This window comes from Meleagris gallopavo, chromosome 7, assembly GCF_905368555.1.
Source record: "Meleagris gallopavo chromosome 7, MGAL_WU_HG_1.1, whole genome shotgun sequence".
Lineage (NCBI taxonomy): Eukaryota > Metazoa > Chordata > Aves > Galliformes > Phasianidae > Meleagris > Meleagris gallopavo.
In genome coordinates, this window is record NC_139410.1 from 12,330,038 (window position 1) to 12,345,212 (window position 15,175).

Below are 15,175 nucleotides of genomic sequence, written 5' to 3' on the forward strand. Positions count from 1 at the left end.
TAACCTGCATAACTGTCAATCATTTAGTGCACAACAAATCTTATGTGCTGCCTCAAAAAGAGTTCGCATCTAAACACAGCCCAGGTTGAAAGGTCAAACTACTTCCAAACTGTTGTATAGGGAAGCACAAAGAAATGCTGCAGCCAGCTGTGATAATAGATTTTTTCTTTTTCCCCAGTGCAATCTTTGTACAATTATCCTATTTATCCCCAAAACAAGGAGTCACTGCTATTCACAAGATGCAGGGTAACAGTCTTCAACTCAGTATCTTTTTTGAATGATTTTTCACATTGCCCAATAGCTATTTAAATCCTCTAATGAGTGAAAGTTAAATTGCATTTCTAAAATTTCTGTTGGACAAACTAACAAATGTATTTGAAAACCAACTGTAGTTCCGCACTCAGAAAAGAAGCAAACAAGGACTAAAAATTACAATAAACGGGAAATAAGAAGAACACCTAAAAAGAATTTCCTGGAGAACAAATTTCCATTATCAGTTGGTAGGAAGCCCAATACAAAATTTCTTAGTTAATTAACAATGGACATATTCCCAAATCACATACACAAATGGTGCTTCTGTGCTTTTTAGAATCTGTCAGTTTCTGTGGCATAAACATTAGAAAATAAAGAAAGGTGACAAATTGGACACTGTTTTTTTTTTTTTTTCCAATGGACTGTATCCATACCCAGTCCTTTCAGCATAATGAAGGCACTACATCATCAATTAATTTTAGTCAATGATAGTGCCAATGACATAATTCTCCTGCCATATTTATTTCCTTGGTGAAGTGTTTCCCCTTCTAGGAGTGACATAAATTACTCACAGAGAAAGTGTCAAATGCTGGCTCACAACCATCACTTAGAAAACGCTGCTGGCTGTTCTGGGTTTTCACTGCAGTTCTTTGTACAAAGACCACGGACTTTTATATTATATAAATCTACTGAACTGACAAATTTGCATAGTCTTAAAATCTTTTCCTTCAATAATTTCCTCTACTCCCTGCTAACGATAGTGAAACTTTACAGAGCCTCTCCCTGTAGGCCGCTTTTCAGTGCTGGAAGGCTGCAGTGAGGTCTCCGTGGAGACAAACAATCCAACTCTTTCAGCCTATCCTCATAGCAGAGGTGCTCCAGCCCTCTGAGCATCCCCATGGACTCCTCTGGACCTGCTCTAAGAGGTCACTGTCTCTCTTGTGCTGAGGGCCCCACAGCTGGTTTCAGGCAACTAATGAAGGTGGAATAGAAGGGATGATTCATCTCCTTGATCTGTTGGCCATGTTTCTTTTGACGTATCCACTAGTACCCCCACGTCCTTTTCTGCAGGGCTGCTCTCAATCTGTCACTCAGTCTGTACTGATATGTGGAATTGCCCCAAACTCAGTGCACAACCTTGCAACTTGGTCTTGGTGAACTTCTTGAGTTTTGTGTGGGCTCACTTCTCAAGTCTGTCCAGGTCCCTCTGGATGTTTTTCCTTCTCTCCAGAGTGTCAACTGCATCACTCAGCTTGGTGACATCCACAGACTTGCTGAGGTGCATTCAATTCCACTGCCCATGTTAACACTGAAAATATTAGACAGTGCTCACCCCAGTACAGAACCCTGATGGACAACACTACTCATCTCTGGTCTCCCCCTAGTATGTCAGCACACAGAAAGGAAAATACAAATGCTTAAGTTTGCTGTCTCTACTATGTGTTGCTTAAGAATCATCAGTCCAGTTGATGCTGGACATTAGACATGCATCTTTAAATAGAAATTTTTTCTGTTTTCAGAAAATAGCGTTGTTTTACAGTTTCACTGCTGGCATGATACAAATTTATTCACTTTCTTCCAGTAGGACAAGAACCCCTCATTCTTGAAGGTTACACTGCTAATTGAGGCCATCACTGCTTCTTTTATATTTCTGTTGTCCTCTCTAATCTCTTCTCACCTCTGTTCAAGTGAAACCATACAGGGCTGAAACTGACCCAGCTCCCCCACTACACTTATTCCACACATCATTAACACTTCTTCCACACTCCTAGGGTTAAACCACAAATTCCTAATCTAATCTGTCATTCACTTGTTGAGAACATTGATAGGGAACAGATTTAAAACAAAGCGTTCTTAAAGCTGACTTGAAAATATGACTTCATTATTATCTGTACTTTCTTTTTTATAATAAGTATACACTAACTTAATCGTTATTTTCTCCCCCCTAATACTTCAGTAGTGCAAGTGCCTTAAAAGACTGAGACTAAAGTTCTGTAAGAAACTATCACCACAACTGTGTTACCATGTTCTCAGCTCTAACACCAGCAGTACATCTGACATTCCCAGTCAGTTCCACAGCAAATGTTCTTTAAACCCAAAATATTTCTACAAAACCAGTCAAAAAAACTAACATCCCAACTCATGTCCTTTTGCCACAATTCACCTTCCCCTCAAATGCATCAACACAGATTTGGTGATGAACTAAGTAAACGTAATGACCTTGCTGAAAATCTTTCTTATCATACAGAATAAAATAATCTCATTTTCAATTTAGTCTCAGTGTTCTTATTACTTAATAACTCCTCGTTTAATTTCCTACTTGCAGATCTGAATTTAGAAAGTTATATAAACTAAGAAAACTATGTCATGTTCATTTCTAAAAATTTATTCTGCAAAGTAGTCTCAGAAAATGTGTATCTATTCTAATCTCAGAAAAGATGCATCTGGCAGTACTATAAAGCTGTTCATGACATGAGCTAAAAAAATCTTCTAAGTATTTTCTGGCCCTTGATCCCCAAGACAACCACAGCCATACTCATCATTGGTTTTCCTAATCTTAAGGCATTCTCATTTCTGAGAAGTCCTTCTCTCCAAGAGATGATTGTTAAATTATCATTATAATTCAGTAACACTGGAAAGCCTATTCAAATTCTGACCCATCTTCTCAACAGTGGATGTTCCTATGAACCTAGCTAACTTCTAAAAGCAGTTTTAAACTTGGTTCCATAGACACAACCTGGTTAAAAAAGTAATGATTTTAAAATTGTAAAACACTTTTAGAGACCTCCAAAAAAAGTATTCTTTCAGTTGCACGAGAATCAAATAATTGCTTTAACTGAAGAGCAGTCCCCATTAGTTCAGCTTGGCTTTCATGTAATTATGTTTTGTGATATTTATTATAATATCAAATTCGCAATCAGAATAAGGATAACTTGGTTTGGAGCCAATCACAAAAGTAGCTGATAACAGTACCAATTGCATTTCCCACATCCTTCTATAAGCATTAGTTTATCTTTATTTTGAGGTGTTCTAAAAGCATGAACTGTTATCTAATGTACCTCCTTGTAAACAAAGGAATGAGCATATACTTATATAGTGGCTTTATGGCAGAATACTCCAGTACCTCTTATCTTGCATATTCACTTAATAATTATTCTTAAATACATAAATGAAGTTGGCTGATATCTTCAATAAATATGCACCAAGGTCAAATTCTGTTTTAGCAAATCATATTTCACTCACATATAAAACCAATTAAAGGATATTTCTACTTATTCAGGCTTTAGAGCTTCACCAGTTAGAATCTATGGGTTTTTTCTTCATGGGGAAAGGAAGAGAGAGTACCTTGGGATAGCGGTCACGGGTCATTATATCAACATCCTTAAATATAAATCTACAAAGCACTTTGCCTGAATTGATACACAACAAAACCGCTATATACTCATATGGTTCAATTTCATGCTGCTTCAGGTTAAAAGAAGCCACACTTCCATGTTTTTGAATACAATTCCCATGGCTACAGTTATATTCCTGCATAACCTAAATCATTCCTGTGCATAGAGATTTATGGAAAATAGAAGTGCTGGAGCTAAATAAAATATTCTTGCCTTCCTTTTTCTCTTCTTTTTTGATACAACACAATAAAATCCATATTGCTCTTCTGTCTCCTTTGTAATGCAGTTAAAAGAAAGGAAAAAACGCTACTGAAAATGAATTCTGATGAACTGTTACACACAAGTTATTTTCTAGAAACGCATGCTAATTTGTGAGAAAATCTGTGTGTATATAAAGAAAAATGGTCATTCCAATGACTTGTATAGAAGATGTTGATTTCTTCATTTTCATCTGCAACTAAATAAAAAAAGTATGACTTACTCTACAAGTGGGAAGGCACAACACCAAATTTATTTCCAGCATTTCTGAATTTGTTTCACTAGCTTTTAACATGGTATTATAAGCATAGGTCCAGATTTGGCAAGCAGTCTAAATCTAATCAGTACAAGTAAGCAATCCAAGTCAGACATTGGCTGGTCTGCACAAATTCTTAAAATCGTGGTAAAAGGACACTTCTTTTTCCTGCTAATATATTCAAGCACTGTCATCCATAAGAAACCATGCAACCAAGTGGACATTTTACAAGTGCCATGATTAATAAAAGGAAATGTGTGGTGGTGTTCTTTTGTCACCAGTTCAAAATAAAAGTAGACAAGGCAAAGAAAAGGTATACCATAGGACACAGGATATGAAGCACCGTCAAACCATTTCTTCCTATTGACATTTAACTTACAGCTCTCACTGTACATGCCACATCCCCTTCATTACAAGATTTGATATGTGGAATGATGATGCTATGTGCTAACAGTACTGTATACTCTTGCATTTCTTCTCTTTATTTCCTGATATTATTCTTCACTAAGGGTATTAATTTACAGTGATTATGATTTTGTAAACAAATGCGACTGGAAAATTGATTAGGGACTCCAAAGTTTCTGGGCCTTAAATATGAAGGACTGCTCCATAAATAATACCTCCTATTTTATAATGTTGGCCCATGATGTCAGAGAAAACTGTTGGTGGCAGGGAAGTAGTAATTCAACCTTCCTACCAATATTCCATTACATTTTATTGCAGTTTGACAAACAGCAGCAGAGGGGCAGCCTGACACAAAGGCATCTGACATGGAAGTATGTATGAAGCAAAGGTGTGACATGGAGTTCCCCCATATGAAAAAAAAAAAGGCACCCATTCACACTCATCAACATTTGCTGAACATTTCTGGAGATCAAACAGAGAATGTAAGCACAGTGAGGCAGTGGATGGTGTGTTTCAGCAGTGGTGACAGTGATGCAAAAGACAAGCCATGTTCCAGACGGCCATACAAATTTTTACAGGCATGACACGCAGGCTCTCATTCACTGCTGGCAAAAATGCACAGCTAATGGTGATGACTGTTGAAAAATAACATTTCGTAGCTCAGAATTTGCTCTGTCAAGTAATGTTATTGTGCTCTTTGAATCTGTTGTAGTTTCCATGGAAATAAGTAGGAGGCATTACTTTTGGAGTCACCAATATGTATACAACTCAAAAGATAAACATAAATTTTAAATGGGTTTGTATTGTGAATCTATATAATTAAAAACTGGTCTTTATTTAACAAATTTGCCTTTTAAGCATATGTCAGCCCTCATCAAAATGAGAAGATCCCTACTTTGTAATTTCATTACCTCCCTAATGTAACAAATTTTGTATACTGCCTTACGGTTTGCAATCTGTAGCAATGCCAGGATTCTCAGCTTCTCATGTTTAAACTTGTTACCTGCCTTTCATGATCTTTCTTAAGATGATGCCATCGTGTAATCCACGCCATTTTCATCTCATAACTATGCAATCGATGCATTATAAGCATATTCCAAGGTAAAGTGCAATTATTTCCAAGTGGATAGCAGTAAAGATTTCACATTTATACTCCAAATTACGTTAATTCTGTTCTAAAGATATTAGGATGTTGTTTTTGTCTAAAGATACCCAGGTGATTTCTGAACTTTATACCTTTAAGGAAAGACAGGCTATGTCTTTCCAAATCTGTGGTGACATTCCAGTTCAGACACTATTTGGTTTTAAAGGAAGAAACTGCATTTAAGTCACATTTTGTGAAGTCTCAAAGCTTTTCCTCTAGAACTTCTGTTATTTTTCTGTTATCGTATTATTTATTTTGGAAAGGAACAGTAGAACTTCAGAACGCATGATGGCCAGAAAAAGAGGGCCTAGTGGTTATATTTTCAGATAGCAAAAACATCCTTTGTTACCAAATCTGCTATAAGGTTTCTCTGTGGTACCAACAAGTCATTCACATCACCCACAACTCTGGGTGGGAAAGATACAGACAGCAGCACTTCTCACCTTTTTTGTACTGGCAAGCATCACACTGAAATCAATAATGGGTACTCAGCAGGGACGAGAACTTAATATGGATGATGACTGCACTTAAATAATACATGTAATATAAAACTCCCCTAATAACTCCCTTCTCCAAAAATACACTTTGGAACGTACGTTATATGAATGCTCTCTTTGGAAGCAAAGTTTTAGGTACCAAATTACTGAAATTTTAGTTGCATTAGCAGTGTTTATATTGCAGTTCTTTAACTCAAATTTTCATGTTTCTCTTCCCCTTACCTTTCCTGCCAAAAGCTTTCAACTAAAATCTTTTATAAGTAGAAAACTGAACACAGTGTTCACCACTTACTAAAGAATGTCAGTAAGAGGTCCTAGCTTCATTTTTCTACAAAATAGAAATACTCGGATTTCTTTCTCAGGCCTTTTTCCCAGTAAGTAACTAGCAGCCTTAACAAAATGATTAGAATCAGGCACATTTCCTTAATAAAGCAGGAATTTACTTTAAAAAAAACAAACAAACAATCTTCCCGTGTGCAGCTGCATTATATTTCTTCCTCCAGATTTTAAATAACTGTGTCAGGTTTACCTTCAGAATACACAAGTCTATCACATCACCAAGCACAAGGAAGATAAAACATGAGTGTTCACAACCAGACTGATTGTTATCCCTTCAGTTTTACTTGCATTTTCAACAACTACCTTCTACAAGCAACACTTATTATTATTATTTTTAGACACTAAGGAAATCTACACACATTTTTATTTTTTAACCACTACGATTAAGTAAATCAGGTACATTCTCAAAGCATCACGTGTGTGTATCAAAAGCAGATTGTTTATACTGCTTTGAATCTTACAATATGAATGAACACAAGAACTGGAGGAAAGGAACTGGTAGTTCATGGTAGCTCATAACACGCTCTCAAGCACATTCTCATTGCCTAATATTATATTGCTTCTTACAAGCATTCTTTCATAATGACTTCTGTGGGAGCTGTAAATGAGCCCAAAAAAGGCTGTGTAAAGTTGAACATTATGTTTTTTTTTACCTTCCAGAATCACAGAATTGTAGGGGCTGGAAGGAACCTCTGGAGATCATCTAGCTCACTGCACTGCTAAAGCAGGATCCCTATAGTACGCTGCACAGAAAAGCATCCAGGTGCTGACTACATGAAGTACATAAAGTAGTCAGGTCTAAAAGCTCATTTCTTTCTTCAGTACATGCAGTAAAATTAAACAACAATAAAAAAGAGAACATGAAAAAAGAAATCAATCTAATGCATCCTTCCTTGTCAAAAGGGTGGAATACAATGCAAAAGGACACATTTCTGGTCAGGTCATGCAGTAACTTCAAAATTGAAGTGTTTTGTCTAAGAAACTGCTCTAAATCATCCTTATTGTGTGTTAGTAACTGTTTCAATTTCCTAGCACTCCAATATAGAAGGACACACATTTAATGCTACATTAAAGTAATATTATAGAACTACTAAATAAGAATCAATGATACAAAAACTAAGACCAAATTTGAACATTTCAAGAAAAAAAAAAACACCTATCACAAAAGGTTATCTCAACACTCAATATAAGAATATATTCATTGTCTATGAAAGCCTGATCCAACAAAACACAAATCTATTGTTAAACACACCCTAATGATAGCTCCCTAAGTTACTCCCTCAACACTTTATTCTGAAAAGGAAAGATAAAGGACAAGTGCCACAAAGAACTAAAAGGCAAAAGGCATGCTTATTTGGTTTCTGAATCTTTACGGCTTAAGAACCTTGCAAATTTTTCCTTGAACTATCATCAAAACATGACACAGTTTTCAACTGCAATAACCCCTCAATTTTTCACTCACAAATGCTTTATCAATATTGAAAGAATCATTTACTTTGTTTCACCCAGCTGTAAGATTTTCTGCGCAGCTTTGATGGGTAGAGGACCATAACCTTACCACTCTTCAAGCATTTATAAAGATTTACTGCAGCGCTTTGATTGCCTGTGTTTGTCATTGTCAATGAAAAATATACAACTTGTTTTAAGAAAGTTAGCCTTTGTCCACAGTAGTTTGGCAATCATTTATATTTTATACGAAAAAAACACTTTTACTATTGCTGTTTTGCTATATTTGTAGACACACGAAACTTGTACAGTTATTCTTTCTGCTCATTTTTACAAAAGCTCTCCTTTTCCCCAGCTAAGATTTCAATACAATAGATAGAACAGCCTTTAAGAAAAGAGAAATACACTTTTATTCTTGTATCTAAAAAAGGGTACTCGCAATTAGGATGCTGCACGAGACAGAACACTGTCCCCATCACCACAGCTCCTCTGCAGAACTTACTCTCTGATATTTGTGTTTAAGAAACAAAAGCAAGAAACAGAGATGGCGCAGATGTGTCGAGGCTAAAAAGCTGACCTATGTGTCACCCCACCCCTTCTTACCCAGATCCATGCTTTTTGAGGCTTTCAGATTAATTGATTCAGACTGCTTGGCTGGTGTCAAAGATGTGAAGTTGATGTGCTGATCTGCTAAAAACACTGCTGAATTTATGGTAGGGCTGCAGAAAAAAAGATGATGTAAAATATTTAGGCACCAACTCAAAACACAAGTGATCTAATTAAAACATGCACACTATACATGTGTTTCTTCTTTCCAGTTGCTTGCAGCCATGCATTTTAAAATCAGTTATTGATCCTCAAATTTCCTTTGTGAGACTTAGCACCTCTAGTCACTTGTTTTTCATTGCAAATGCAAATGTTTAGTGATAACTGCTGCTTTTACACAATTCATATTTTATTAAGCAGAAGAAAGCAGGAACATAGAAGTACTTGCTAGGGTGTTTTGTGTGTGTTTGTGTGTGTGTGTGTGTCCTGTTAGTTTCATTTTACCACTGCATTTCCAAATAACATGCTACTGGAAGCTGGGGGAAGTGTCACCATTGTACCCCTTCCAATTCTTCTTCATCTGTTAATCTAAAATTGTTCTAAAAGCATACAACCACCTAACACTTTGGCAGAGGGTGAAGACTGGTGTGTCTTATGTAAGGCCTCATAACTCTCTGAAGAATTTTAAGATAACGTGTAGTTTTTGTTTTTAAATACTTGAATTTGCCTCAAGGTAGACAAATATCTGAACATCTCAAAATTCCATGAGTGAAACTCAAAATAACTTTCCCCCGTGAGGAGTCAAAGCACTTCACAGAAAGACACCTGAAAAATTCCCCATCTTTTTTAGTAAGATTTTTTCTTTTAGTATATGATCAAAAACTTCCAAAATTAAAAACATTCATTTCTGAACTCTTCAATCAAAACAGTTTTACAGTGTCAAAAATTTTCCTGCATTGTTATTGTTGTTGTTGTTGTAGGACTTTTGGTTGGCTCCTTTCACCATAATTCATTCTAAGTGAAAACTGCTTGACTTTCCACAGAAATTCAATTTCAACACAGCTTATGATCCAAGTGGAAAACCAATATAACACTGGGGAAAGAAAGTCAAGGAAGCAGAAAGGGCCTTTAAATACATCATCCTCCTAAAACATCATCTTTTAAGGGAATGTTTTTGCTCCCAGCTTGTTGAAAAATTAGCAATAGATTCTAGAAAACAACTGCAGCTGGGAATTCAATGGAGAATTCCATTAGTCCAGGTGGAGGTTTATGGGTGTTTTTTTTGTTTGTTTACTGTGTCATACCTACACGAGAGAAGAAATTATGAAATCACTATAATGAAATTACTGACTGTTAGTATAAGGAAGAATTTGAAGTAGCCTGATACTATCTGCAACCAGTCATTTAAAGATTGGTTTATAACCACATCAGTACACACAAGGACAGAAGTACAGCTAAGGTGTTGAAAGGATGCTCACCACTTTTCATTAAAACAAAATAGTCATGTGGCTATCTCAAATGTGACTGTACACAAAATGAGTAAATCGTGTTCAATGCTCAGTCTTTCCATCCTGAAAGTACAATAGGCTGAAATATGTCTAACCTGTGCTACCAAAAGAATTCCATGCTCTTAAGTCATGGTATAAGTCACAGCATGAACCTCATCATTTTTACTTTTTTTCTGCACTACTTGCAAAGGAAATAAAGTCTGTAGCTGACATCAAGCACATCAGTTTTAAAAAAAGACATTCTTAAAGTATCTGAATAATCCACCCAACTCATTTCTAATAGGCAAACTGTTCGTTGTTAACATTTTTTTCTATACATTTCAGCGTTCACACTTAGCAAAACCATTTCCTAAGCTTGAAGATTTCTTAGGCTGACACACTGTGTAAGAAGATTGGTGTTCCTACAAAGTGAATTTGGCTCAGGCTTTTAAAGCTTTAAGTGACTTTAGGCACTGCATCTATGCTTCACTTTTTTTTTTTTTTTTAAATTGAGTTTATGTTTTTGGGATTCTTTGTTTTACTGACCACATGCTCAGTAGGTGACCCATAGATCTTAAAGAGGAGGCACAGAGCAGCTTATGAGGAAAGCGCTAGATGTCAGAAAAATGTTATCAGCTTATATTAAAGAATTGGGTGACTGTAAAACAATACTACAGATTTTTGCAAAATAATAAGTGATTTTAAAATTGATTAGAACCACACTATCACAGTCATTAATTAGCAGTCAGGGCTCTAAATATGAAAAAAAGATTAACTCCAACCTATGGTTATGATCCTCATTCAGCAGATCTTCACTAGGGTGTGGTGGCAGAGGTGGAGGAGTTTCATTTTCACAATTGCCACAGTCAGACACTGGCAACTCTGAAATTAAGAAAAAAAGGGGGTGTCTGTGTTAAAAAAAAAAGCTGCATAAAGAAGTACATTATACCAGTTCACTGATCAACAACTGGACTGGAAGGCCTTAAGCAATTCTGAAGCGACTCACAAATTATTCAAATCCCTAAACTAACTAAACTAGAATTAAAATCATACCAAGCAGAAAATACGCCCCTTGGGAATTCCTGAAGAGTTGATTTTCAGATTTGCATATGTGTAATTAAAGACAAATACAGGGAAACTTTGTGCTTATAGTGAAGTTGAGTGCAAGAAATTTTCACGTCTACAGTACAGCTGCATCCTCACTGATTCAAAGTTCATGCTTTAATTTCCTTTGACAGGGAGCATTTACCATCCTCATGTACAGCAGAGAGCTCTTCTCAACAAAGAATTCAGAAGAAAAAAATTCTGTTATTCCATGGCAAGAAAAGAAAAAGGTCTTTCTGAATTACAATCTTCATTTTCCTGCTATTAAGGCAATTTCTTCTTTACCTCTACAGAAGACATTCTGTTCACACCAGAAAATTACTTCCAACCAAGAAAAACATGAACTACTCAATTAAACCCTCAGCGGTTTGCTAAGCAACAACACTTACATACATGCAGTATTTAATATGAGTGCTGTGCCTGCTGCAGACCAGTTCATTATTGTCCTTGTAAATTTAAGCCTTTCAATATGAGAGTCTGATCTTATAAGAAGTCTCTACATTTTTTCAATGTAGAATACATCTTCAACCCTCTAAAACTTCACTAGAAAGAAGGATATTTAATAATCCTTGGGTTTCAATGGAAGATAATGATTTAACAATTACCTATCACATTTTCACGTGACCTATTTGTTGCATTGGATATGTTGGTTCTTTGTACAATCCTGTCTGAAAGTACTAGCCTTAGTACTACTTAGTACTTAATACACAGTCTAACTTGTGAGAAAAATGCTTTAAACGGAGGGGATTAAGCCAGACTGCAAGAGAAGATATCCATTAATAAGCACACTGAAGTTGGGTTTGTTTAATTTTAGTGAACTAAAAAGAAAACCAACAAAACAACACTATTAGGTCAAGGATCCTATAAACCATGAGCCTCCTACTGGCTGGATAGCATGCCAAAGATTAGAAAAAGAAGGAATAGTCCCAGCTCTTTCCCAGGAGAAGTGAGATCTTCCTCAGAGTAAATGCAAGGTGGGTAGATGCAGAGATAAGTTCCAACAAGGTTTTAAAAAAACAAAAACAAACAAACAAACAAAACAATGAATTGTCAGTCTGAAACAGAAATTAGATAAGCTGCCCAACATTCATGTGCTCTGACTTACTGCATTTAGATCATGCTCTTTCAGGTCTTTAAGGACAGAAAACATCAGGAATATATGGTGAGTTCTTACAGTAAAAAGAATATTTTGAAAAAGGAGGACTTGTACTGTTCGATGTAATTAAGTGATCTGAAAGATGAAGGGAATCAGAAGATTTTACTCATGTGAAATTATTCAGAATTGCCAAAAATAAACTGACTATGAATCTCTGCAGAAAGCAGTGCAGTATAGCAAGCAGAAAATAAAATATAGGTGAAAATTCCATGCTTGTGACTGCAAGGTGATACACACAGGAGTAAGGGAAAACTCTTGACATGTACACAAAGACTATTTCATCAGCGACTGGCACTCGGGAACAATAACATAGAAGTGGGCTGAATTTTTCTTTGAATATATGCTTAGGGAATTCAAAAAGTAAAGAGACATACAGAGTCTTAAGAAAAGTCCAAACACTCCATCACATTCTCCAAGGTAATGGTGTGTTTCATTTTTAAATAGCATGTAAGACTTTCATTCTCCCCATTTGAAAGAGGATGTAGTATATATAATTCATAAACATACTGAAAAGGTGGTAACGATAGTTGGACATTTAGTAGGATTACTTTATCTAGAATAGCAAGCAATAAAAGGGGAGATAAAACGAGTCTATGAAATCATCAAAACTATGCACAAAGTGAAAAGGAAGCTCTCACTGTCACACGCACAGTAACAAGAAGGCTCTCAGTGTAATTATCAAGTAGCACAACTAGGAAAAACACAAAACTGCAGCTTTTCCTGTACAATAAACTCATGGATCTCATTGCCATGACGATGTTTTGGAAACCAAGTTTAAAAAAAAAGAGAAAGAGAGAAATGGGCGAAGAGAAAGGAAGGTATCAAAAGCACGATGGTCTAGACATTCTGATTCAGGAAGTCCCTAAATCATAAACTACTCAATGCAGAAAACATGTGTGATACTGTCCTACCCTACCTACCCCGTTGTCTTACCCTCTTCCTATGAACAGCCTCCAGTGACCATAGTTGGGGATGATGCTGATTGTATTGCTTTATTAACTTTGATTCACAGAAATTGGTTTGTCACGTCACAAATGCTGTTTAAGTTACTGGGTCACTGGCATTTTTCTTGCAGTAGACAAGAAGAAACAGAAAAACAATCAACTTATTGGAGAATCAGGAATGACCACAAGGAACTGTATATCCCAACAAAATTAAAGTAGGATCAAACGAGGAAAGATCTTAGCAGATCCCAAGTGACCTAAACAGCTAAACCAGTAAAAAAAATGCACTAAATTTTCAGATATTAAGCAGCGCAGGAAAGTAAATGCTCAAAAAGTAATATAAGAATATATTTTGCAAAACTACTTAAGAATCAGCTTATGAAAGTTGGAGGCTCAGGATTTATTCAACACAATCAGCTATGTATTTTCACCAATGAACAGGAGCAAGCATGCTGTGCTCACAGACATCTGCACCAGTAGAGGTGACCCACTGTTTCACAGCTCCTATGATGGTATTGCTACCAGCAAAATGTTGCCCACACAGTCCAACCTTCAGTGTGCTGATATCCTCTGTTTGGCTTCCAGAAACAATTAACAAATATTAATGAATATAAAGAATGGGTGCCATTCTTTCCACATGGAGGAGTTCAGTGACACACCTTTGCTTCATACGCACTTCCATGTCAGACACCATTCTGTCAGACTGCCTCTCTGCTGCTGTCTGTCACACACAACAAAATGCAACGGAATATTGGTGGGAAGGTTCAGTAGTAGCTACGACATCATCTCTGATGTCATGGGCCAACATAGTAACATAAGAGGCAATATTTTCAGAGTACCCCTCAGATTTGAGTTACTTTGTAAGATACACTTAATATTTATATGCAAAAGCTAAATGTTATTTATAAAATATAACTTTTTAATTTTTCTGTTGTGGCATTATGAAAACACAGATGCTTGTACAAGCTCAGACTCAGCCATTAGTAGCAGCAGAGGTATTTTATGATTATTCTACTACTTACGCAGAGAGATGATGGCACTTCCCTATAACCGTGTATAATAAAGAATGATAAGAAATATGTAAGAATCTCTAATGAAACACATTCCAGTAATCTTTCAGCACCAGAAATGTAAAGCTGCTGGCACTGAAGTATTGTTTCTCAGAGAGGTTTTTCTAAAAAAAGCCACTGAATCTGTGCAACAGCTTGGCAGCAAAAAAAGTGAGGACCTGAAGGCAGCAAGTATTATTCATGCAAAAAACAGAACAAACACTGGCAATTCAATATTGGATCAGTACTCCCTCCCCCTTTATTTAAATATCCACAGGCAAGAAAAAAAATGTAATGTTTCGGCTATAACTACTTTTCCCTAGACGCTAGTTTTTCTTGCTCATGTATAATAAAAGGCTTTTAAAACAGACAACAGTATTAGCAAGCCAAGCTTCAGTGCATTTTTGCTGAGCTTTTAGAAGAGTTTTATTGGTAGGAGCAGTGAATGATACTAGAAATAACTTATTGGAAAACATTAATTGAGAGAGTGACATTTTATTAAACCTAATACAGTTCATGTCATTAAATCGTTGCATTAGATCCAGAATTACACTAAAAATCTCTTCTACCTTTCATTACTATTTGCATGTGATATTGTACCAGCTGGACCTTCACATCCAAGATCTGGATGGCACATCGTAACAATGTACAACTGGGAGCTGTTCTTGCCTGTCATAAGAAGCATACCCTGCCTGTGACTCATTTCTTTAACAGACTGCCTAAAGTTCATAACGGAGTTAAATGAGGTTGGGCATATTCACAGTACTTTGCCTTTACATTTGTCTTCACATTTGTCTTCAGGGACTTACATAAGAAACAATGTACATAACGTTTTCAAACCAGTGACTGGAAACTAGTGACAGGCTGACGTGGAAAGCAGAAAGATTAGCTCTCCAG

General features: G+C 36.2%; 1 protein-coding gene across 5 annotated transcripts in view; it reads right to left on the reverse strand.

The window, feature by feature from the left end:
- The window catches only part of PARD3B (par-3 family cell polarity regulator beta), a 369,189-nt gene that overhangs the window by 167,891 nt on the left and 186,123 nt on the right, over positions 1 to 15,175 (reverse strand). For 4 of the 5 annotated variants that reach the window (XM_085228737.1, XM_085228736.1, XM_085228735.1 and 1 more), the window contains exons 14-15: positions 10,808 to 10,907; positions 8,596 to 8,711 (exon numbers count right to left, since the gene is read on the reverse strand). The exons of the other annotated variant lie outside the window; for it this stretch is intronic. In XM_085228737.1, the coding sequence (XP_085084863.1) occupies positions 8,596 to 8,711; positions 10,808 to 10,907 (216 nt within the window). The remainder of the gene's footprint in view (positions 1 to 8,595; positions 8,712 to 10,807; positions 10,908 to 15,175) is intronic. 5 annotated transcript variants of the gene reach the window in all.